This window comes from Scomber scombrus, chromosome 10, assembly GCF_963691925.1.
Source record: "Scomber scombrus chromosome 10, fScoSco1.1, whole genome shotgun sequence".
NCBI classification, from domain to species: domain Eukaryota; kingdom Metazoa; phylum Chordata; class Actinopteri; order Scombriformes; family Scombridae; genus Scomber; species Scomber scombrus.
In genome coordinates this window covers 13,104,508-13,129,764 of record NC_084979.1, presented here as the reverse complement: position 1 = coordinate 13,129,764, position 25,257 = coordinate 13,104,508, and the positions used below count along the sequence as shown (strand labels likewise).

General features: G+C 38.6%; 1 protein-coding gene across 2 annotated transcripts in view; it reads right to left on the bottom strand.

Annotated features, from left to right (window-relative positions):
• exosc10 (exosome component 10) overlaps positions 1 to 19,932 on the bottom strand; it is a 161,907-nt gene extending 141,975 nt beyond the window's left edge. Inside the window, exons 1-25 of one of the 2 annotated variants that reach the window (XM_062427613.1) lie at positions 19,766 to 19,932; positions 19,009 to 19,145; positions 18,394 to 18,517; positions 18,203 to 18,307; positions 17,845 to 18,004; positions 17,621 to 17,729; positions 17,456 to 17,531; positions 17,255 to 17,365; positions 16,897 to 17,040; positions 16,049 to 16,239; positions 15,710 to 15,866; positions 15,371 to 15,519; positions 15,120 to 15,170; positions 14,872 to 14,983; positions 14,726 to 14,773; positions 14,552 to 14,627; positions 14,158 to 14,267; positions 13,980 to 14,072; positions 13,063 to 13,131; positions 12,822 to 12,927; positions 12,666 to 12,739; positions 8,334 to 8,514; positions 8,147 to 8,211; positions 7,990 to 8,066; positions 7,825 to 7,890 (exon numbers count right to left, since the gene is read on the bottom strand). In XM_062427613.1, the coding sequence (XP_062283597.1) occupies positions 7,860 to 7,890; positions 7,990 to 8,066; positions 8,147 to 8,211; positions 8,334 to 8,514; positions 12,666 to 12,739; positions 12,822 to 12,927; positions 13,063 to 13,131; positions 13,980 to 14,072; positions 14,158 to 14,267; positions 14,552 to 14,627; positions 14,726 to 14,773; positions 14,872 to 14,983; positions 15,120 to 15,170; positions 15,371 to 15,519; positions 15,710 to 15,866; positions 16,049 to 16,239; positions 16,897 to 17,040; positions 17,255 to 17,365; positions 17,456 to 17,531; positions 17,621 to 17,729; positions 17,845 to 18,004; positions 18,203 to 18,307; positions 18,394 to 18,517; positions 19,009 to 19,145; positions 19,766 to 19,891 (2,682 nt within the window). In that variant the 5' untranslated portion in view covers positions 19,892 to 19,932 and the 3' untranslated portion in view covers positions 7,825 to 7,859. Of the gene's footprint in view, positions 1 to 7,654; positions 7,891 to 7,989; positions 8,067 to 8,146; positions 8,212 to 8,333; positions 8,515 to 12,665; positions 12,740 to 12,821; positions 12,928 to 13,062; positions 13,132 to 13,979; positions 14,073 to 14,157; positions 14,268 to 14,551; positions 14,628 to 14,725; positions 14,774 to 14,871; positions 14,984 to 15,119; positions 15,171 to 15,370; positions 15,520 to 15,709; positions 15,867 to 16,048; positions 16,240 to 16,896; positions 17,041 to 17,254; positions 17,366 to 17,455; positions 17,532 to 17,620; positions 17,730 to 17,844; positions 18,005 to 18,202; positions 18,308 to 18,393; positions 18,518 to 19,008; positions 19,146 to 19,765 lie in introns of those variants that run through there. The other variant, XM_062427612.1, reaches the window with a different exon arrangement.
• Positions 19,933 to 25,257: the final 5,325 nt, after the last annotated feature.

Genomic DNA, 25,257 nt, shown 5'->3' with positions numbered 1-25,257 from the left:
CTGGGCCCTGTATGGCGTTGTTTGTTTTTTTCTTCAATAAATTTTAATCCGCTGCTAAATCACTATCCAGCTGATAGTGCATCTTGCACTCATAGCTGTGGTATTTAGGAGCAAGTTGGCAGCATTAACCAAACCATTAATGCACATATGAGGTCTCATTGAGGACATAGTCTAATTTTGGTTGCTACACTAAATAACATGAATAACAAATATTCTAATTCCGTTTGCTAAACTAAATAATATGTTTGTTTTTTTCAAACAGTAAACTTTTGGTTTAGTTTGTCTGTTTACAAAAGGGTGGGCCCGGTACATTGACGAGAATGTTTTGTCCTGGGGATAAAGTTGAAGCCAGGGGGTGAACAAACTATCCTAACATGTCAGGGCAAGACAAGAATGACTTCAGGTGTGATCACAAACTTACTGCAGTTGACTGTAAATAAATGCAATCTTAACAGGTAGTTGGATAAATCAATGTTTCAGATTTACAGATTTATAGATATCTGTAAAATGAAGAATTGCCTTGTGGAGTGCAATCTGCTCCAAATCATGATCATCATTGCACCGTTTGCTTATCTGTATCAAAGGCACAGTGACTTGTTTCCTCAAGCAGACATGACAACCCATTTCCAGGTTAATGTTAATTTCACTCACTGTTTCAAAACTTGGTGGTGTAAATAATTTTTAACAGTATCAGAAAACATTAATTCAGGTGTTAACTGCTGTATTAAAAAACTATAAAACCTCTCAGTCAGTTTAAATGAAAGTACTTTTCAAACTTGTGTTTTTCACTGTATGGTCAAAAGTAAGTGGACACCCCTATCTGTATGTGTACTTTTTGTCTGGGGTTGTTTTTTGTGGCTTGGACTAGACCCTTTAGTATTGTAATGGGTAATGTTATAATTTTTGTAGTTTGATATTTAATAATCATATTTGGGTGTCCTGTTCAATTGTCCACATACTTTTGGTAATATAACCAGTTTTGCTGGTGGGGTGAACCTAATGAATACATCATGGACTGGATCTTGTACTGCCACACTTTTCAAATAAATGTTAACACTTGTAGTTCCCTGTGTGACTTGTCATATTTCACTGTAATAACATTTTACAACACATTTCCATCATTGTTCACATATCTTCGAAAGAGACATCAGCCGTTATTTCACTCTTGGAAGCAAAAGGTATTCCTTTGAAACATTTGCACAGAAAAAACAATCCCCGAACCACTGTGCCATCTTGCAAGTTTGGATGTTTGAGGTTTCCTGCAAGCACTTCATATTATCTTAACGCTAGTCGTGATCTAAAGAAAGTTTGGATCCTGAAACTGCATGATGTTGCTCTAAAAATGTTTGATTAAAAAATATGAAGGCAAAAACTTTTTTCTACACTTTGAAATTCATTAAATATTTCTCTTCCAAGATGTAAAAAAGAAAAAATGTCTCTGCAAAATGAAAAAAAGTTTGATAACACTTTACAATAAAGTTCACACAATTTTGAGTAGTTACCTAATCACATTTCAGTGAGATGAGTATATGAATAGTTAATGATTAGGTATTGAGAAACGATGTGAGGAATGAATCAAGAGTTACGTGATAATTAATTGTTAACAAGTACTTCCCTAATAATTCCTAATGGAGGAGTATGTAGTAGATACAGGTTTACTAGAGAACAGATTGGGAGATCCTATACTAATCAATCACAAGGTAATGATTAATTCATGAACATCTGTGGATTGTTCATGAGTCTTTACTGACTAACACTGAACCAGCTTCTGAGCAGAACAACACTAGTGAGACTGATTCATTACTAGTTACCTAATAATAAGTTACTGTTTTTGTATAGTATTGTAAAGTGTTACATAATACTGAGTTGTTACTACAGTAAGTAGTCCCCAATTACTTCATCATATCCCCCTAAAGTAAAGTTGTAAGTTACAAATGAGAAAGTAGTCCCTCATTACAGCAGGATTCATGAAAAGTGTTTTATTCATCATATTCAGACCACATATACATTAATATTCACATCCATGTCATACTATGTAGTATTGTGTAACAGTTTAATCATGCTAAGCTTAAAGATGTTGTCATCAAGCTGTGTGAAAAGTCAATACCACGTAAAACAAACTACTTTCACAAACAATATTGAATATTTACAGATTAAAAAGAAATATCCAGCAAAATAATAAATAGTTTGAAATGTGTTTTGAACTGTAGAGAAGCAGTACACTGGCATTGTACTGACATTTGTCACACTGGGGTATACCTTCACCAATCCAGTAACAGTTATCTGAATAGATTTGCCAAGTGCGTTGACCACATCAGGACAGACACTGTGGTAATGTGAGTCACAGAGTGTGAAACTGTGGTAAGGTGAATTTAATGTTAATAAATCATTATGGTTCTTACTATAATCCATAAAGTCTGCAGTTGTAAAAGTTAATAAGCTTTCATAAATGGATTTTGGTCCAGATTCCCTGCAGCCCTTTTCCAGAAGGTAGGTGGTCAAACAGTGTATTGGTGAGGTCCCCCTAATTGATTAGGGGGACCTCACCAATGGACTGTTAGCTATAGCTAAAAAGTGCCATGCTAGAGAAGCATTTCCCACAACCTGGCAACCTGAAAGGCTTATTAATGCCTAATAACTGATCCTTTATTAGTGAATTATTTATTAGTCATTAATAAAGATAATAATTACAGATTATAAAGCATTCATAAATGGTGCCCTAAGTGTCCCTAAGGGAAAGTGTAAGAACATTATCTTGGCTTTCCCTGATGCATGCAGCTGATTTTATTTATTTTATCCTCAGGATAAAACAGTTGCTGTTTTGTCTGTTTACACCAGGGCCAGTTTTGTGTTAACAGACAAACAAATGTTTACAGTCTGAACAAAACTGTCAATTAAGCACTAATGGACATTGGCTTGTCATGAAGGGCACAGCTATAAATTAGAACAGGAACCACTATCAGCCAGATAGTGCTTGATTTGATTTGATGACAGTGAAAGTTAGTGACTGAGGGAAGGGAATGACTGACTGGAAGACCAGCAGCTGAACATGGTGTCACCGTTGGAGAATAGAATTTATTGAACGTTCTTAACCAATCATAAAGAAATATATTCATATTCATTAATATATATAATAAGCTAGCTGTAAGCATCTGAACATACTATTGTGTAATGAAAAATGTGGCAAGGATATAAAACTGATTCATAGGTGATGCCAGTTTAATCTGGTGTAGGATTTTTATTTATTTTCTATTTTGTTCAGACCGGTTGTGGTCAAACTGTTTAATGCATTTTGATGTTTGTTAATGTGAAATCAGGTTGGTTTGGAAACTGTGAGCAGTTTAAAAGTATTTTCAGCAATTTAAAATCTGTAATTCAAATATTTTTTCTCTCTCTGGATTGTAATAAAGATATTTGTTTTTGCTCTATTTTGACTCCCCAGATAGGGATCATGATGCTGAGAGACAGAATGTTCCATGCACGGCCTCACAGCAGCCTCCAAACTCTTTCAACAGAGTTGAGCCAAGCCTAATCCATCAAAAGCACAAATTATGGTATGAATTTATTAGCAACTGAAATCAACAAACCATTGTTGTGTATTTTGTTAGATCATCTTCTAATAATGGATGTTAGAAACTCTCTTTTAACCCTTTATAGGTCACACCAGGAATTTAAAAAATAATTTATTTGCTTTTCCTACCTCTTTTAGTCCATTACAACATAAAACATGGATTTTTTTTCTCATTGACCCTAGATTTTATGTTTTACAGACCTCTACAGACCTCATTTGTTCAAAACTTTAAAAAAAAACCCAAATAGATTTTGTTTTTGACTAGATATCATGACACAAAGTGACCTCTACCAAATGGTTGATTAGACCTACAAAGGGTTCAAAGATTTGTTGATTGTTTTTATTCCCCCCAGTCTTAGAGTCAGTTCCAGTCTTCTGCTCCTTCAATGGTGGCTGCGCCAGCCTACATTGCTGACGGTTTTCAGTCCTTAAACTGCTCCAACCTGCAGGCCTGGCCTGCCACCTTCTCATCTACTGCAGCCCAGTGTGACCTGCCCAAGCTTCCAGGTTACCTTTGTCATCAGTCACTCCAGCCTCAGCTTGTGCCTATTGCAGGACCCTTAGCCTTCCCTCCTCCAGGTCCCGCTATGCCAGCTGCTAACTTATGTGGACCTCTGCTACAGCCTTCGTTGTCAACCCCAGGAGATCATGCCCAGCAACAGGCCAAGGCACTCTGGAGTGGAACTTCTTTTTGTTTGTTTTGTTACAGTTTAATGTTTTACTGTTATCACTTGAGTAGTTATTTCCTCTCTGAATTAAAAAAATAAATCTAAAAAAAACAAAGTTTGTGTTTTCATTTCTCATCCTGGTATCTTATACAGTGCTTTCTTCTCCCATACAGTGTGGAGCATCACACTCCTTCAGCACAGATACAACTATTTGGAAGTCTGTCTGTCTAAGAGAGAATGTCTTTCCATCTACGATAGAGAAATGTTAACAGCTGCTTTCCTTCATATTTATTCAGGAAGGTGCAATCATCTCTTTTTCCAGGGAGTATCACGTGATCACATTTAGGCTTTACCACAGTTATTTACAGTTGTTCTATTTTGTGTATATGGTATAGGGATAGACATATTGCAAGTTATGCACAGCTAGTTGAACCCATATAATCAAAACCTGAACAATGCATTGAAAACTGCACTGAACTTATATAATGAGTTCTTAAACATATTTTATATTTAAACATATATTGTAACTAACAAGATAATACAGAGTGTTGGATGACTGTTTCAAGCTATGAGGCAACTGTTCAGCACTGTAGATGTTCACCTGCTGAATGTCACTGATATCAACACTTTATTATATATCTGCTGGCTGTAGTTTATCCACTCTTTGGCTCAGTTCATTCGCTCACAACGCTGTATAGCCACAGAGTGCAAGTGGGTGTTAGCAGCTGTCATTCCATGAGCAAAACATCTGGATTTCGAGTATTTTTATCCAAAATGCCTTGGTTTACCCTGATCTTGAGCCTGTAGGCTATAAATGGTTCAATCATTAGTTTCACTTTAATTTTAGGAGGAAAATCATTTGCAGTTTGCTGTATTACAACTACAAAAAGCTCTCCACACATTATACTACTGTTATAGTTTGGAGTGACACACTGCTGATGGAGATTGGACATGTGACGGAAACATTAATACCACCATGGTTTAATTCTTCTCATGCTATTGCATCACTGTTCATGCAGTAGTTTACTTTTCTTTTTTTTTTCAGGTGTAACCTTTTGTTTCAACTGTAGACCTGTGTTTGTCTGTTGACGCAAAACAAGCCCCTGGTGTAAACAGACCTAACAGTGGCAGTTTTGTCCTGAGGAAAAAGTACACAACCAGCCACATCTATCAGGGAAAGCCAACAAGATTGTATGACACTTTCCCTTAGGGATAACCAGGGCACCATTTGTAAATGCTTTATAAACTGTAATTATTGGAACGGTAACTTACAACTGATTGATAATTTATAAGGAATTAATAAGCCTTTTGGGTTGCCATGTTGTGGGAAATCCTTCACTAGTATGGTACTTTTTAGCTACAGCTCTTTAACACTACAACTACCAAGTCTGTCCTTTTGACAGTTTTTGAATTTTGCAATGTCATAACTTTGCTAAAATAAAGCCCATCTACCTGTTGTACCCTGACTTCTCCTACATATGTGTATATTTTATTTCAACTCTGCTTTTATTAAAATGACAAAACACAAAGGAGGTCTGAGTATTTTTCCTGTTGGCCTGTATGCATGTACTTTCAAATAAAGGCAAATAAATGTCCAAAAATAAATCAAAAAAAAAAGAAGAAGAAGAAATTGCTAAACAATCCTGACAACAAAAATACAGAATATAAATCTACAATGTTAACAGGTGCCATGGTGTAAGGTTTTTTTTTGTCTGATGTCCAGTGTTCTTTGTCTTCTCATGTCAGTTATATGACTTTAAGTAGTGTTTAGTGTACCAGGGATACAAAATACTGCCTGGAAATTTTGTAAGTGTTTCGGCAGGACTGGGGAGGCCAGACCCCTTGGGCTCAAGCATCTTTCCCGCCCTTTGGATGAAAATAGTTGTTCCACTGATTGATTGGCAATCGTGACTTGCCATCCTAGGGCCCATGCTGGCTGGCTTCTTGATGGTGCTCCTCCGGCCTGTGGGTTCGCCTCCATGGCCACGCAGGGAGGAAATGAATTCCTTTTGAGAGGATCAATCAGGTAGCCCTTAGTTACTTGCTGGTGCGAGAACGCCCACCCAACCTTCACCTTGGGAGAGAGGGTTGCGCAACTGACCCCTGCTGCAGCCATCGGAACTGTGGGGTGGGAAACCACGCCAACCCACAACCATTCTAGCAGAATTCATACATAAAAAAAGTAAGAGCAACCATTTCAATAAAATAATAATACATCTTCAAAAATAATACATCATTAAATAATCTGTACAAAAAGAATACGGAGTATAAATCTACAATGTTTATTGATTAGGGGGACCTTAACTTTATAGATTATAGTAAGAACCATAATGATTTTGAGAAACCTGGATATATTTTGGAATCCACATTTAGGACTGCATTTCCACTCAATAGAAACATGCAGCAATGTTATTACCAAAACATATTAGTAAATGTGTCTGTCACTACCTAATAGGTTATCATGTTTGCATTTATGAATGTTAATACATAATTTATCAAGTTCTTACAATTCTTACAATAATCTATTAAGGCTATACTAATAAGCTGTTTATAAATGGATTATGGTCCACATGTGCAGCCCTTTTTCAAAAGTGTCAGACTGTCGATTCCTCATTAACTGAGGCACTAGCTAAAAAGACACTTATTAATGGCTTATAACTCTTTAAATTATAAATTAGTAGTAACACTATATTTACCATTGGTAAAGACAAAAATTGCAGTCTATAAATCCTTAAATGGTGCTGCATCACAAAGTGGTACTGACCTGTATGCTAAGATGCATAATTACAGAAGTTGAGAAGTTAAGGTTGTTACTAATAGTTTTACACATTACTGATGAAAATAGGCTTAATCAACATCAGAATACATTAATACAGATATTAAGTGTCAACCTCTGTATTAAAAACCTGTAAAAATTGTCCATCAATTTAGTGGTAGCATTTTTCACTCCTGTTTCACTGTATGGCCAAAAGTATGTGGTATCACAAAGTATCGACATGCTTATTATGTGTACCTACTCTTTGTGGTTTGGGCAAGACCCCTAAGTTCCAGTTGCATACAAAGATATTTTATATGCAAGGGAAGGCCTTTTCTGTTTCAACATGACAATGCTCCCGTGCACAAAGTGAGATCCACTTATACATGGTTCTCAGACTTTGGTGTCAAAAACACAGAGCCCAGACCTCAACCCCCTCCAACACCTTTGGGATGAACTGGAACACTATGAACCAGGCATTGTATAACATTGTAACACTTCTGTTCTTATGTCTGAATGAGAACAAATCACTGTTTTTTTGCCAGCACTCCACAGCTATTATCTCACCGTCAGTAGAGAATGTTCTGAAGATCTTAAGAGAGGTCTGATGCTGATACTGCTCTACCAAAATGAAACTGATTAAAAAAATACGGGCAAGAACTTTCCTCTAAAATCATCTTTAATAAAGAGGTCTGTGGTTCCACATATTTACAGGGAAAACTGTTCACAGATGGGAAAAAATACACTTTGAAATTCATTAAATATTGAAATAGTGAATTTCATTAGCAAGAAGGAAAGGAGAAGAACATTGTTTCTGAAAAAAAAAACAAGTTTTAAAATAATAAAGAAAATAATATCGAAGAGTTTATCTTTTGGGCCAGTTATGCCGGAATCCTCTGTAGAGAAAAAAGATACAGAAAGGTTAAATACTGGGATGATTCAATTTGTAAAAGCAAAACAAATCCCTTCTTGTACTGTGTATTATATATGTTTACCGCTCAGATCTTCCAGCCAGGTACGACATACTTCGGTTTCCAGGACCACAATTTGATTTTTGTCCTTTGGGAGTTTTCTGTCAGACAAAAAATTTGAATCCATCAAACACTAATAAAATATATTTTTAAATCAACAAATGAATCAACAAACAAATACCTTTTTCTTAAAATCGTGGCTTTGCCGGTTGGGATCAAACTGTGTGTTGTCCTTGGGCTTGTTACCTGTAAAACAAAAAGGGATGCACTAATTTGAATACTTTTATTACATAGCTACAACAACTGTGAGTAAATGTTAAGAAATTATGATTTCTGCAATGTGATGAAAAAGAATCTCATATGCATACCAGCAAACACTTTCATGTCTGATTGACTGTAGTTGAAGGGCTTGAAGGTGTCTTGGGGAGGTGGTTCTGTCTTCTGGGGCTGCTCTGCAGATTTCATCAGTTTCTTGCTAGGTTTGGGAGTTGACTCTCCAACCTCGCTGGCGGGCCTCTCTCTCTTCTTTGCTTCGCCTTTTGCATATTCCTATTGAATTTGGTTGACCACATTATATTATGTACAATACTGAGAATAAACACTAAACATTTCATTCAAAGTAATAAGATAAACTGCTGGATGGCCGTTTCCAAATCTGAGACAAGTTATATGTGTGCAGTGTTATACTAGTAAGCAAACAGCTTTCTTTCTATGAGTATGTTTAATACTTTAATATAATGGGGTTTAAATTGTTGTGCTGTAAACTTAGTATATATAGTGCATAATAGGGATGTCCCGATCCAGCTTTTTGCACTTCCGATCCGATACCGATATTGTAGCTTTTAGCATAGGCCGATACCGATACCGGCCGATCCAAGCATGTATTAAAGATTAAAAATATTTACTTATTTTGTTGTTATACTCATGTTGAAAAGGGTTTTACTCTTAAGAACAACTAGCCAACTTAATTAGGTTAGTTTGAATAATCCACAATGGTTGGTAATGAGAAGCTGACCTGTTTATTCTTAACAGGGTTAAATAAACACAAAATAGACAAAATAATAAATAGTCAATTAACCACACAAACTGAATTGGCATCAGTGCTCTGCTCTTGAACAACAAGAGTGTAAACCAAGGCTTAAAAAGCCATCAGTGCAAACAATATTGTAAACTGTATTAAAAAAGCAAAACACACAAAAAAGCTGAGTAGAAAATAAATAGTGGGACGCTGGACAGGTCGCTAGGTGTGCTGAAAAACGCGGACCGGATTTGGGGGGAAGTTTTGGAGTTTTGAAAACAAACTGGATCGGGAGTCCGGATCGGGATTTTCCCGTGCAGGCCGATCCGATATTGATATGCATTTTTTTGCTAATATCGGCGGCCGATCCGATCCAAATATCGGATCGTGACATCCCTAGTGCATAAAAGAAAATTATAAATTGATATATATATCAAAATTGAGCTCAGGTGCATCCTGTTTCCACTGATCATCCTCAAGATGTTTCTACAACTTGATTGGAGTCCACCTGTAGTAAATTCAATTGATTGGACATGATTTGGAAAGACACACACCTGTCTATATGAGGTCCCACTGTTGACAGTGCATGTCAGAGCAGAAACCAAGCCATGAAGTCAAAGGAATTGTCTGTAGACCTCTGAGACAGGATTGTATCGAGGCACAGATTTGGGGAAGGGTACAAAACAATTTGTGCAGCATTGAAGGTCCCGAAGAGCACAGTGGTCTCCATCATTCGTAAATGGATGAAATTTGGAACCACCAGGACTCAAAATGAGCAATCGGGGGAGAAGGGCCTTGGTCAGGGAGGTGACCAAGAACCAGATGTTCACTCTGACAGAGCTCCGAACCTTCCAGAAGGACAACCATCTCTGCAGCACTCCACCAATCAGGCCTTTATGGTAGAGTGGCCAGACGGAAGCCTCTACTCAGTAAAGGGCACGTGACAGCCCGCTTGGAATCTGCCAGAAGGCACCGAAAGGACTCTCAGACCATGAGAAACAAGATTCTCTGGTCTGATGAAACCAAGATTGAACTCTTTGGCCTGAATGCCAGGTGTCACGTCTGGAGGAAACCAGGCACCTCTCATCACCTGGCTAATAGCATCCCTACAGTGAAGCATGGTGGTGGCAGTATCATGCTGTGGGGATGTTTTTCAGCGGCAGGAACTGGGAGACTAGTCAGGATCGTGGGAAAGATGAACGGAGCAAAGTACAGAGAGATTCTTGATGAAAACCTGCTCCAGAGCGCTCAGGACCTCAGACTGGGGCGAAGGTTTACCTTCCAACAGGACAACGACCCTAAGCACACAGCCAAGACAACGAAAGAGTGGCTTTGGGACAAGTGTGTGAATGTCCTTGAGTGGCCCAGCCAGAGCCCAGACTTGAACCTGATTGAACATCTCTAGAAAGACCGGAAACAACTGTGCAGCGACTCTCCCCATCTAACCTGACAGAACTTGAGAAGATCTGCAGAGAAGAATGGGAGAAATACCCCAAATACAGGTGTGCTAAGCTTGTAGCTTCATACCCAAGAAGACTGGAGGCTGTAATCACTGCCAAGGGTGCCTCAACAAAGTACTGAGTAAAGGGTGTGAATACTTATTTACATGCGATATTTCAGTTTCTTATTTTTAATAAATTTGCAAAATGTTTTGCTTTGTCATTATGGGGTATTGTGTGTAGATTGATAAGGGAAAAAAGGACTTTAATCAATTTTGGAATAAGGCTGTAACATAACAAAATGTGGGGAAAGTGAAGGGGTGTGAATACTTTCCCGGTACACTGTATACTTTTGGACCCATGTCACCTCAATTCAAGATTGTATAAGCCTTTGATTAAAAGAAATGTAAAGCAGTGACATACCTACTTTCCTCAATATTATATTAATCAGTGATGGAACAGTCTGAAGTGGAAAATACAGATTTTGGCGCCATCTACAGTTTGAAAGTTTCACTTTACCTCACACTCTGCAACATTAAACTCTCACATGCCTGTTTGTGAAACATTTTTAATCTGTTGCTGTCAGTGCAACGATTGCCATACAAGATGTGTAATCATTCAGTCATCAAGATGATGTTGTGGCACGGTATCTGCAATGTATTAACTAGTTTAATCAATCATGTAATACTGACTTAATTAAATGTTTCAATTTTTTCTTTTAAGTCAAAATGTTCAGGTCTACAGTGGTAGTTATCCAGTAAACAGTTCAGTGCCAATCTCACAGAAACAATAAATCTTCACATATGTATGTTTTAATATAAGGTTTTATATGGCCTAATATTTTACTACAATCACAGCACACAGCGTGGATGGACAGCGTCAGTGTCACCTCACTGAGGGTTCACCTTCATAATAACTTTGTAATTACAACTCTGCCAGATGAGGCTTGAAACAGATTCTCTGGCCAAGACACATTTTCCTCCACGTGAAGTTTCTCCTCTGTGTGATTGGAGCATGTCAGTGATATATCTACACGTATGGTTCCAATCAAGAATCTTATACTGCTAAAGAATTCTCCATTACCTTACAAAAGGTGAAAAAACTGTTATGTCTTAACAAATCATGTTTTATTGCAATATTATTTCACTGTAATTAGTTGAGATTTAACTAAGACAGTTAATGATGCCACAGTTTGAGAACAGGATGCAGGCAAAAGAGAAAATCAGTGATGCTGGAGCCCAATCACAGCACACACTCCTCAGTGTCCATCATAATATCAGTTTATTAGATGCATTGGAAAATCACAAAGCTTTCTTTCAAACTGATATCAGACAAGAGAACCTCACTGCCAAAGTGCAGGCTGAAACTGACAGCAAGCCGGTACAGCCAATATTTGCCTGCAGTTGGCAAGTTGACGAGTGTTACTTTCAAGTGTAGCTGCCAACACTTCTGACTATGATGCATGCCACCAGACGGTGCCAACGTGCTTATTTGGAGGCGCTGTTTCAGCAGACAGTGCCTTAAAACCAACTTTACGTTTAAGCCATTATCACACAGTGGATTACTGTTGGCAATAGCCACTGATGGCTTGAGGCTCAAGCATTGAATGGCAGAGGGGAAGTTGTGCCATCCACCAGCAGGGAGAAAAGTGAGACTCCAACAGCAGTGACCAATCTCTTTGTTCTAAAGCACTTTTGTCTAACTGAGCATTTAAAAGAGACACAACACCATATGGTGGCAAGAGTGCATATGACTAACCAAGCAGGAGGTTGCCAAGCAATACCCCAGAGAGACACAGCGAACAGGAAGTGGGCTTTTAGGCAGAAAGTAGTTGTTTTTGTTCCCCAGGAGGAAAGGAAAGTGTTTGATGAGTGGAGGACACATCTCTAATGCTCCAGTCCCATGCTGTGCATTCTTTCTCCCCAGGCACATGATGTGACAGATATAAATATTAAAAGGCCACTGCAACGCTGGTGGTGCAGGCTGGTAGCAACGGTTCACTCGCTTGTGAGTCACTGTATTTACGTGCAGAAATACCAGCCACGTCTTAAGAAAATGGGGGGCATTACAGAGGGTTAAACTGGTTATTAAAGCATCTTTAATATGCTGTGCCAGGCTCTTGGGTAAGTATACTTCATGCTTTTCATGGATTTGTACTTTCCCCAAACGGAACGTTGACAGAGTGCAATGCCTATCTGAAGTGGAAAAGAAGAAACTGAAGGACAAGAGAGCAAATTACTCACCGCTGCTTGCTGACGAACGGTGGCAACGTTCTGTAGAGACTCCTGGTAGCTCTTTTTAGCCTTCTTTCTTTCCTCTGTGGGAAGCAACAATAAAATAGAATGAAGCACAAAAGGCTTACAATAAAAAGTGTGCATTTAAATCAAGTCATACATTACCTGCCACTTTCTTCACATGTTCCTTTGCTTCTTCCCTGGCTTTCCTCTTGGACTCCAACTCCTTCTGCTGCTGTTCAATACTCATCAGTTTCCATCTTTTACTGATCTGTAAATGTGAGAGTGCAGCTATGAATATTCAAACATGGAATTAAGAAGATGACAGAAATAAACTTGGAGTAGAAAGATAAATAACTTCATTCTGAGTCTAGATATGGATGAATGAAGGGAGCTCTTTGATTACCTCAAATATTTTTGAAGAGGGGTCAAACTTGGCATTCTTGCTGATGTGCACATCATTGGATGGTAAATACTGAAAACACAAAGGAAGATAATTGAATACTATGGGCCTGATTTACTAAAGGTTTGCATGTATAAAAACGTGTGCAAACTTGACATCACTCGCGAAACATGTGCAAGCTGATCTACTAACGCAGCGCACTGAGGTTTGCGTCTTTCAACTGTGCAAGATAGTACGCGCTGTCCATTTAAGTACGTTTTCTATAATGAATATGAAATGGGTTTAACCCCAGTGTGCAAAATACAGGGAGAAGAAAATGCAAATATGTTATTTAGCACACACATTGTGATTTACCAAACCTGAAGGTATTTTTTCTGACGCTAACTGCGTCTATAAATAATACCTTTGAAGGGCAGGTATTAACCAGCTGTGCACTGCGCACAGATGACTGCTGTAACTGTGGAGAGGAGGAGACGGAGGCACAATGACAGAATACGCACAGGACGGAGTTTTTCCACCTGTGTTAATATTTTTGGTTTTACTAACAGCATTGACAAATACTCTCCCATATGTCGGTTTCTCTGGTTGTTTTTGTTATAACTCAATATATTTGTTAACCTCTTCCACTAGAACCTGATCACATTTCATTTTGCGCTTGCAGCTTTCTGCTCGTCCAAACTCTCCATTAAGACATGCAAAACCCTCATTTAAATACTGCTGTCTCCACCCCGTTGCGCCTGTTTTCATTTACGCAGTAAATCTTAGTAGATCACCCGCAAAACGCACGCAAACGAAACGCGCAATCTATTGCACTGTACACGCAATTTAGTACCTACTATTTGGGATCTTAGTAAATCAGGCTCTATGTGTCCAGTTACATAAAACACAACACTGAAGGTGAATCAATGGTCCACTCTTACCATTCTGAAAGGGTTTTCAAAAGACTCAATGATGCGTCTGGCTTTCATCTGACCCACAGAGAGGGACTCTTCATCATTCTTTGTTTCCAGCTCCTTCAAAAGGAAGAAGACCGGTTACATTAGTCAACACAGTTACATATAAACTGACTGTCTAAATAAACTGAACATTGATCTCTACCTCAAACAGTGTGATTCTGGCTTCTGCAGTGAGACCACTTGTTTTCTGTTCATCAACATCCATTTTGTGCTCATCATCCGAAAAGAGTACCCCTTGTTTAACAGGAAGTTCTGAAAATAAATACATACAATATCACATTACCAGGATAATGTACAACAAAGAGTTGCAATGATTAGTAAGTTAAATGTGGGTGTCTTTTGTCTTCTGTGGTAGAAATGTGTTTGTTATGGACTGTTGATCAGGGCGAAGAAATTTAGGATGTATTTTGGGCTTTGTTAAGTGTTTCCGAAACTTTATTATTTTTTCTTTTAAAGAACAAACTAATCAAGACAATCATAATTAAAATAATCATTAGTTGCAGCCCTAATATAATATACATGAGCATCAAACTTACCATCAGCAGAAAAGTGGGGGAGATCACTCTCAGAGACCCTGGATGTATCATGAGGACCAAACAAGGTAACCTCAGGCTGAAAAATGACACAAAATCACATTAATTTACCTCAGTTCTAACTATTAAATCCAAAAAATGAAAACGCCATCTTAGATGTATCTGTTTTCAACCAACCTTTTTTATGGGCGTGAGTCCTTTCTTCTTTTGAGCTGCAATTTCAGCCTGTGTGATGTGTATAAAACATTGTTACAACACAATTATAGAAATAAGATAACTGATAGAAGAACATGATTCCCCCACTGCGCTCCATCATTTCTCACCTTAAGGAGAGGCATTTCTCTAGCTTCCTGCACTAACAAATGGAGCTCGTTGACCTGCTGCCTCACCAGTGGGGGCACAGGGTTACAGCAGGCAATGATGCCCTGAGGCTCCCTAGGTAGATGAAGACAAAAACACTATGCTGGAGGTTATGAATTAAAAAAAATCAATTAAAAAAAAAATCACTTGCACTGAAGTGAGAGCAACTAAAAATGAATCAAAATTTAAGTGAGAAATCTAATCAACTTACTTGGGCAACTCCTCGGATATTTTGATCATCATGTGAGTTGGCAGCACAAATCTAAAACACAAATGAAACTATTAAATACATACATTAAATACATGTTAAAGAGGATGTTGATTTAATGATTGTAAAGGCAAGGAGAGTGTCACTAAAACATATACTCTGCAAAATCTGGCTCTGCTCACACCGCCACAAATAGGAAAAGAGCTCTAGCAGATTTTCAGAGCTGCAAGTTCATACATTTCCAAACAGCCTACCCGGTGCTTTCATCTTCCTGCCTGCCCAGCTTGTCCCTCCAGGCAAACAGCAGTCTGAAGGCAGTGAGCTGCTGGGTGTTAAAAGACCTTTTCTGCTTCCTTTGCAGCTCCAAATAGGACTCCTCTGTGTATATAGGCTTCACATATTTCTGCACAGGTGGGGGGCACATAGTGAAATCATGACAAATGTCAAAAAATGCAGGAGATTAAAGTGTGCATATCACTGCAATAAAACATCTGCGCATCTACTGGAAGACGAATAATGGAACAGGAGTACAGAGGTTGATGTTTGAGTGTCAGTTTAATCTTTATGGTGTAAGGAGGGAGATTTATGCAAACCTTCAGGGAAATGTCTTTGCTCTTATTCCAGACACTCTGCAGCAGGCCAGGCTGCCCGTAGTTGAAGTCCAACAGCTGCGCCCTCACACAGTCGTAGATGTAAAGGAGGTAGTGGGTGTCTGTCCGTGCATACCGCACCATCTCATCTGCCAATGGGCTACAGGGCAGAGTTATGGGACATATCTTACTATAATTCTTTTAAAGCAGGAAATGTTACAATTACAAATAATTTGAAATACAAGATGGATTTTCCCCGTTACGTGATTGAAAGGACCCACAGCTACACTTAAAACAATAACTGTACATTGAAACATCTAAAAGGCCAAGACATCACCGTACCGAATCCTCCAGTCAGCAAGCTGGTAGCGTTTGTCCGAGTCCACTTTGCAGAAGTGTTTGAGCAGGTGGTCGAGGGAATGTCTGGCCAGGTTCAGGGCTCTACTGCCCTGATGTGTGTCGAAGAGGTTGACGACATACAAGCCGAAGTCCCTCTGGAGCCACTCAATGTCAGAGTCTGCGCCGTGAAATACCTGTTAACAGTAAAACAGTACATTTAACTGAAAATGATGATATAGTGCTGAGGACCCTTTCTGGTAAGTAATTCGACTTATTAAAAAACAGACAAACAAAAAAACCCAACTAATGTGACAGCTCAGAGACAGTAAATATTTGAAACACACCATGTGACATGTTCCCACTTGGATGATTTTCACAGATCTCGTCTCTTTTAGCAGTTTAAGCCCACACATCACACTTTTTTCACAGGTGTCCTACTGTGTGTGAGTCATAGTGGCTCCCACACACCACAGGACACCTGCCAGCTTTATGAGATGTGTTTGAAAACGATGGAGCTCTTAGAGACCTCAAAGGAATTCCAGTTGAAAGGTTTCAAGCTTAAATCTGTACAAAACTCATTATGAAACTTAAAAATGAAGGCAACTGTTTATGATCATGGAATCACGCTTTGAGTAACAAGAGAAGTGACAGATTGGTGGAGACTCTCCCTCCAGTGTATGGTTAGATTAGGCAGAGGATTATATACAATTTTGAAACAATACATTCATAAAATAGTTTGCTTATAACATCCTCCCTCTGGACAAACTTCTCCCTTTTACATTATATACCAGGATAGAGTGCAGGAAATCATTTCAAAAGAGAGCAAATGGTTTGTGGTGCAGATGCATTACTTTGACAATAGCCGGGTCAGTAAACGCCTCGTTCAGGATGTACATCTCACTGCGGAGCTCCAAGGTATCGATGATGAAGTCCTCCTCTCTGGTGGAGATCTGCATCAGACAGGTGATGCCGAGGAAACTCCTGTAGGAATGGTGCTACGGTGGAGAAAACATCAATGCTTAACATCTGCTTACAAACTTGAACCTGTAGGCTTTACTACAGCCTCAAACAAATCCCCACAGAAACAAATCAATACATTAAACACAACCAGACAACATTGTAAGCCTCACAAATGGTTGCATCTGTTGTATTGGATTACAGTACTTCATATAGGCAAATATATATATATTTTCATTCGAGTTCCTTTACCTCAAGGTCCACTGCAAATTCAGACAGTTTGCACAGCTTCTCATTAAGAGCCACCAGATCTTCCAGTGTGTCAATGTAGGAGCACTTTGTCTCAGTCATTGGTTTGTACATCTAAAAATAATCCACAAATGACAGATTTAGTGGAGGCCTCACTAACAGTGAGCTTATCATATTATATGATCAGTGATCACTATAACTTACCTGAGGTTCTGGCTTTGACAGAAGGTTTTCTGCTACTGTAAGATGGTCCAGTTCATATTTATATGGGTGTGCAAACCTACACGGATTGAAATCGTAAGTTAAGACAAGCATCAAGACAAGGGAAAGACAAAATGTCAACATTATAGCATGAAGGACAAGTCTTACATGTCTTCAACATGTTCCTGAGTTCTCTGCTGGTGAATGAAGTCAGCCAGGGCAGCCGGAACATCGAGATCCTCAGGTCTCTCTTTTCGGATTTGTTTGTTGGTGAAATCTGCAATTTGGAGAGCAAAAGATTAAATAGGTTCCAAATGGTTAAGATTGTAGGTCAAATGAATGTTATGAAAACAATATATGGGAAGACAATGACAGGGAAAAGTTTTTCTTACAAGAAGGAAGAGACTTTGTTGCGTTGGGCTTGATGAAGATCTTGGGAATAAAGGGCGTGTTGCTGTTGTCGACTTTTTCCTTGAATTTCAGCTGAGGCCTCATTATATTCTTGGCATGGAGCAGTTTGAACGTCCCAGAACGACTGGAAGAGCTTGAACCCTGATCAATAAAAGTATTGTTTACAAAATGTGTGGAGTATTAGTATTAATATGTATCAAATGTTCAAGAATTAAAAAATTGAACTTTCTACTGCTTTAAGTGCATGAATGCCAGGACTGGCAAACGTTTCAGTTTGAACGCAGCCCAAAAGAGAGACTGGCATCTGCAGTGTACGAGCTCAGAGGTTAATTAGCCAACCTTGCGATTCCAGCTGGAGACAACAATCTTGGGAGTCTGAAACCCTGCAGGCATGACAGGCTGCTGGCCCCTGTTCACCCCGTCAGCTTCATCAAGAAGAATCCCCTGGAAAATCAGATATAAGAGCTCGGTTAGTTTGCAAAGCCCCCTTTGAGCAGAAATCTGTGAAACATGAAAGCTGTAGGTCATACCACTCTTTCGAGGATGACATCGTTTGAGTCCACAACCAAGTCAAACCTCTCCTCCAACCCCGTCAGCTTGTTGCGGTCTCTCATGTGAGATCTGCAGCCGTGGTGCTGCATTATCTGACTCATGCTGGCACAAGAACATAGTGAAAATAATTAATTTCTCTAATTGGGAAACAGCAGGTGGCAGTTACTTTACAAAAATACTCATGTTTGCATGTCTAGAGCACAGTCAGACTTGCTTTCAGTCTAGCAAAATTACCTCGCACCCAGCACGAAACAAGAAAATATTGAGCAGCGCAACCACAAACTGTAAACAAAATGAGATCATGTTTGCAGTGTGTAGTCTGGTAGTGTATGTACTATTTCACAAATGCAGTGATGTAATATTCTTACAACCCATTTTTTTGTCTTCATATTCAATGGTAAAACATGTCAAGACCGCTCAATTTCTCTTAACCAGAAGTGCAAATTCATGAGCTGCAAACAAATGAATGATGAATTTGTGAGTTGCACAGACTTCTGGCTTTGAATCAAAAATGGAGCGAACATTCTCAGAGACAGGTGCAAGGCTGACCGAAAGTTGACTTGAAAAGAAGGAACACCATGCTGCAGACTAACCAGTGCAGGAGCTTATCTCCCTGAGTTTCACAGAAGTCCTGGAAGCCCGGGAAGCTTCGATAGAAATCAAATTCATCTCCAGCTTGAGGCAAGCTGGCAGATGCTTTGGTGGCTGATAATACAGCACCAAGTCCATACTGAAGAAGAAAGACAGGATTAACTGTTAGTCATTAAAAATAAAGAAGAAGAAAAAACACATTCACAGAAGAATTAAAGGCAGCTCATGTAAAATGTAACAAATAGAAACAGATATTGATTATTTTGACTTGTTAAACTGACATGTCCATAGTGCTTCGATGATTAGTTGATATTTCAGCACAGAAAATGTATTAATACCACTTTTGATAATGACTTCTTTTGCTTATCTACTAGTGCTTAAAACCATGTTACCATGTGCTAACTTTTTAAAATGACGTGAATATTTGCTTGCTTTTCGTCCTTTAACAGCTAACCACTTGAATAACTTTAGTTATGTGTAGCTTCACAGCTAGCTACTAAAGATAAAAATTTAACTTGAGACAGGCATATTTTTACGCTAGTTAGCACAGCACGCTAAAGAGGCTAAACTTGAACACTTTGTGGAATAAACATCAAATGGTGTCATGGACTTGTCTCAACAGTTAGCTGTGCATGTTTCCTATCGGCACCAAACTTATAAGGGGACCAGAGTGCATTAGCCAACATGCACATCCACGTTGCCAGACTGCCTGCTAGCATCAACTCAAAACTCCACGTCCAACTCGGTTATTTCACTTACTTTAACGAAGGCATCCGCGTCTTTGAAACCGGGACACAACTCAGCTTTTTCATCGTCGTTGTTGTCTGTATTACTGTCTTCACGGTCACTTTTGGATGAATCTTTACTCTTTGAAGAATCCATCATCTAGTTTAGTGTGTGTATGTACATGTGAGCCTCAGGAAGCAGCCGCCTCTCCTTAATGTTTTCTTCTGAGCTGCTGAGGGAGCCACAGTGCCACCTACAGGCACGGAGTGCACGGCAGCAAAACGAAACTGCAGCAACAATGTATGCATTTCGTTGAAGAAATGTTGCTATATGTTTAAATCTAAAAGTGAACACCATAGACTGTATATTGCATTTCTATATTTCTGCAACATTGTAGGTTTCCTTTCAGTCTCACATCCAAAGCAAGACTAGACATTTTCATGGATATTGTCGTTTTCTACTGCATTGCCAGCAGGTTGTGGTGTACCCATTCAATGCAGTGACACTGCAGACGGAGCCCTTATCTCCCTTGTACTAGCTCACCCTTCCAACCTGATCAGAGTAGTACTGCACCAGGATGCTGGCACCATGAGGGGGCAGTGTTGACATTTGCTACCTGCAGCAACTCAGCTACAGCATCTGCACTGTGTTGGGGGATATAGGGAGAGGTAAGACACACCAATCATGTCCTAGCCAATATCTCTATTAGAGCTATCTAAACCATGTCTGTATCCAAAGCATTTGGCAGTTTTCAACAATAAATGTGATACTGTGGGTATACTAATCACATAAATATCTTTCATCTAGTCGCTGGTATAAAAAAACCCCAGAAGTTAGAGTACCATGGTGTTGTGATTCAGCGGTCAATAGCATGTGAAGAGCCATTGCTGAAGTATTGACACAGCAGCTCATTATGGATGATCTGTGGTGTATAGGGAGAAACCTCTTTTTTCTTCACTTCCCCTTGCTATTGATCTCTTCACAGGGTCCTCTCCTTCTTACTATCTTAAAAGCATCTCTGCAACACTGGCTCAATCAATATTTCACAGTAGCTTTCCATGTCATTCCGTTGTTTTAGCAGAAAGTCTGGACTTCAGCAAATACATGCTCTAATGAACCAAAGAAATTAATCAGTATCTTTTGCAAAGATTACCAGCACAAAGCCAACCATGCCTTGATATATTAGTTTTTAGATGATGTATTCTTTTTAATATTACATGTGATGTTAATGTCCAAAAAATATGATCCCCTGTGATGATAATATAATAAAACAATTAGTATATGCACCAAAAATCTTTGGGAATGTGTTCTTTATCCACTGAATAGGACATTACTGCTGCCATTTACTCTCATTTATATGCTTTTTAATAATATTACCCATTTTATAGCTTTGATGGTGCCCCAAGGCACCACTCAAATTCATCCTGCAGTAAAAGACACTAAAACTGCTGATGCTGAAAATGACAGTTACCACTTCAAAAAGAAGAAATCCAGGAGAAAATCCTCAGTGAATTATTTTTATTAACTCGCTCATTTAGAAAACACAAATGCACCAAACGATATCATACATGCACAGCTTCAGCATATCAAGATCAGCTGATGACTTTTCAATGTGAAAACATTACTGCCACGATCTCACGGAGATCACCTGGACATCAAAATACTGAGGAGTCACAACAGAAAGGCCAAGCGTTGTCACCAAGAGCCCTAATAGTGTTTCTTCATCAATCTTTATGGAATTAAATTGTTTTTGGGGTAACTCGTTTATTCATTTTCTGATCAATTCTGCCTTTTCTGATCTTCAAAGTAGCAAGAACATTGGAAAGCTGTATTGGTATAAAAAGACAAGAAGCACCAGTAGATAGTACTAGTTGTATTATCTGCTGCACACTGGCCGACTACCTTGTAACAGGTAGGGTTTATGTCATTGCACCACAAGGCTGTGTGTGACAGCAGCTGCTGAGAAACGTTACTCTCTGGTGTATTTTTAAAATTCTGGGTTTGACTGAGAATTACATTTGGAAGTAGGACACCACAGTTTGGTCTCTCAGTTGGGGCCATTGCTTCCAATCATAACAAAATACATACAGTATATAAAGTCTACTGTATGGAGGCAAAAGAGATCTCACTGGCTTTTGTATGAGCCAACTCTTAATCCTTCCTTTTAAAGCAACACTTGACCTTTGTGCAGAGTTGTTGGAAGAAAAAACAAAACAATCAGTAACCATATCAAACATTAAAAAAAAGTCTAAGTCAAAATCAAAACATCTCCACAGTACTGATACATTACAAAACAAAGAGGTTGGCAATGCTTCTATGTACCCAAGACACAAGTTCATAAATGGTGCAATGTTGTCTTTTTTCTGTTCAATATAATCAATAAATCAGTCAGAAAGATGCATTTCCTGTGTAAACATTTGTTAGCTTAACAATGACATTCCTTGATGAGACAATGTATACAGATTAAACCACACGTAAAGCCACAAAAACAACATAACAGGATTCAAAACTGCTCTTCAGGAAGTTATTAACACTCATTGGCGAAAAAACAAAAAAAACAATTTGTTTTAATATGAACATAATCCCGCAAGCTGCACCACACTGGCCTTGGATTCTGGAGCTTTTACACATGTTCCTTTGCACTGCCAATCCACGGTAGTTTTATATTTCATCCATGGGTTAAACTCGTTGTTTCAACCTTCCATATTGACCTTGTATTAGTCTATTTGAATATCCGCAATGCTTGAGTTGCCTACAGCCCTGAACCACAGTTAAGTACAATAAATGAGTTGAAACTACATTTTTTTCCAAATAGCAGAAATTCAAACCACTTGTCCATGACACCGTAGGGTAAGGGAATAAAAACATACATGCTTGCTCTCTCACTCACTTACTCACCCATACACACACACACACACACACACACACACACACACACACACACACACACACACACACACACACACACACACACACACACACACACACACACACACACACACACACTTGAATATTTCTGGTGTCATCTTGATGGGATTGTCCTGATTTAGTCCTCCCTAAATCCTGATATAGTAGTCTTGTGTGGGTGTCATTAGTGCCATTACTCCTATGCCCTTTCCCATAGAAGCCCCTAAGGCCTGCTCTAATTTATTAAGATGTTTTAATGTCTGCTAAATCATGGCACATATCAAGCTTTCCATTCGTCAAGTCAGACTGTTAAATGGACCCTTGTGTCATGTGCTGACAGATTTCTGATCTATCTGTTCCTTCCGTTTTAGGGCTATTGAAAGGTAAGATGAAGCAGGTCTGAATACCTGAGCAGTGGGGTTTTGCTGAAATACAACAAACAATGACAACACATAACACATAAAAAGCCAACTGACAACAAAGGACAGATTCACAAAGTATTAAAACACAGCTGACCATACATTTTGCCATATAGTGTCTAAGCTGGTGGCTCAATTTCAATTATCAGACTGGCACAGTTGGCAGCACTTTAAATCTTTCATCTTGTCAGAAAACAGTAAAAATGAATAACACATCACAACTTTCAAATCGCTTGTTTGTCACACCAACTGTCCAAAACTCTAAAATGATTAATCTGAGCTATTTAACCATGGCCACTGAGAATTCTCCATTCTGATTGGCTGGCAGGTATCCCTTTATTTCAGACAGAAAAACAGCACATTTCTGACTCGTGTGTATTTGTTGTTATGCGACAGCATTATGGTTTGATAAAATACACTTACTAGATATTTCCAGGGCTTTCAACAATGTTTCACAATCCTAATCAGTTTACTCAGTTGTCACTGAGTTGCTTCAATTTGGTTATGTGATAATCAATGACAACTGAGCTAACTCCAATCACTGAGGATAACTGTGAGATGTGGTTGAGAGCTCTGGAATATATTAGTAAGTGGAATAGAAATTATTTTGTCAAACTGTTGTTCCCGATGTCAATAAATGAACTTTCACGCTCAAAAAGTATTAAACTGCTATTCTCTGCTATATACTATTCTTATAGTTTGACAGTTTTACTTGATCAGTTTAAAGTGAATTTACTTTTTTAAAGGAATAGTTTGACATTTTGGGAAATATGCATATCGTTTTCATTTTCTTGTTGAGACTTAGATGAAACAATCAATACCATTCTCATGTATGTGCACTGACTACGGAGCCTATAAATTCAACAAATGAGATACAGTGTGTTAATTACTAAGCTTCAGCGGTGCTGGTAGGTGATTTTTTTAGTTTTGTATAGAGCCCGGCGAGCTGTTTCCCCCTTTACTTCCAGTCTTTATGCTACACTAATCGACTCACAGCGCTGGCTCTGTACATAATGCACACAGACATGATATGGATTGATTTTATTTCCCAAAATGAAAACAGTTTCTTCAAAGGAGATTCTCTCCTTTAGCCTGATAATCAGACTAAATTATCATTTTGTGTCACTCCATTCTATGGAAGAAAAGAGGTCAAAAGTTTGACAACGATTGATATAATAATTTGATGTTACATGGCAGATCGTTGTCAAGTGGCACAATATCCTCCAAGTCTACCTCATCTGGTATTATACCTTACCTTCAAAACAAAATCAGCAAATTCTCACACCAGTCAATGTTTGGCATTTGTCCTTGATAAATTACTTAACTGGTTGTTGATTAACTTTCTGTCGATTGACTGTTTGATTGATTGTTTCAGCACTAGAGTTGACGGAAATACACTGGCAGTTCTGGACCTCTCCCTCTACTGCTGTATAAAGGCAGATGTAATCTGAAAAAACAATAACTGGTCTGAATCATTTAAACCTTTAAAAGCCCTCAATGTACATTCAGCAAATGGCAAACATTGGTGATGCGAGGTGTTTTGTGAGTTTCAATCTGGGACACAACCAATTTTTAATGGAGCAAATAAAGATGAGAATCTGCTGTATCTTCTATACACTAAGTATCACTGACTAGTGTCTATAAGTGGTACGCCGTTACGAGAATCTCCAAAGGCACGGGCACGGGTGAATGAACATGTTCCTGCTCGCCAAATCAGATGTGGGGAGAAAAACTCAAAACTTACAAAAATACAAACACAACTTCTCATCACGGGTGTCTGCAAGGTACACTGAGATCTTCAATAATAAGAAACTGTTAAGGATAAAATGTTGAGGAAAGCATGTAGCTATCTTAGCAATAACAACAAGAAGGCTGAAACTACTTTGGCACATGAATTGAAGTAAGGCATCTTTATCATTCTAGAGTCGAAAAAAAGAGTTGAAATGGAGCACTGTTCCCAAAAGACCAACAGACCTATGTAAAAAAAAAAAGAAAAAAAAAAGCTCAAGCATTTATTGTTAATTAAAGTTTCTAACAGCACTGCTCTGGTGCTGCCTCGTACCCGCAAACTACACAGCAAAATAGCATGTGGTCATCTCCAAAAGAGAGAGAGAGAAAAAAAACTCCAGCAATTTTCACAAATTAAAAAAATAATAATAATACTGAAGGTTGAAAAACAGAGCAGAGTCTGTCATTGTG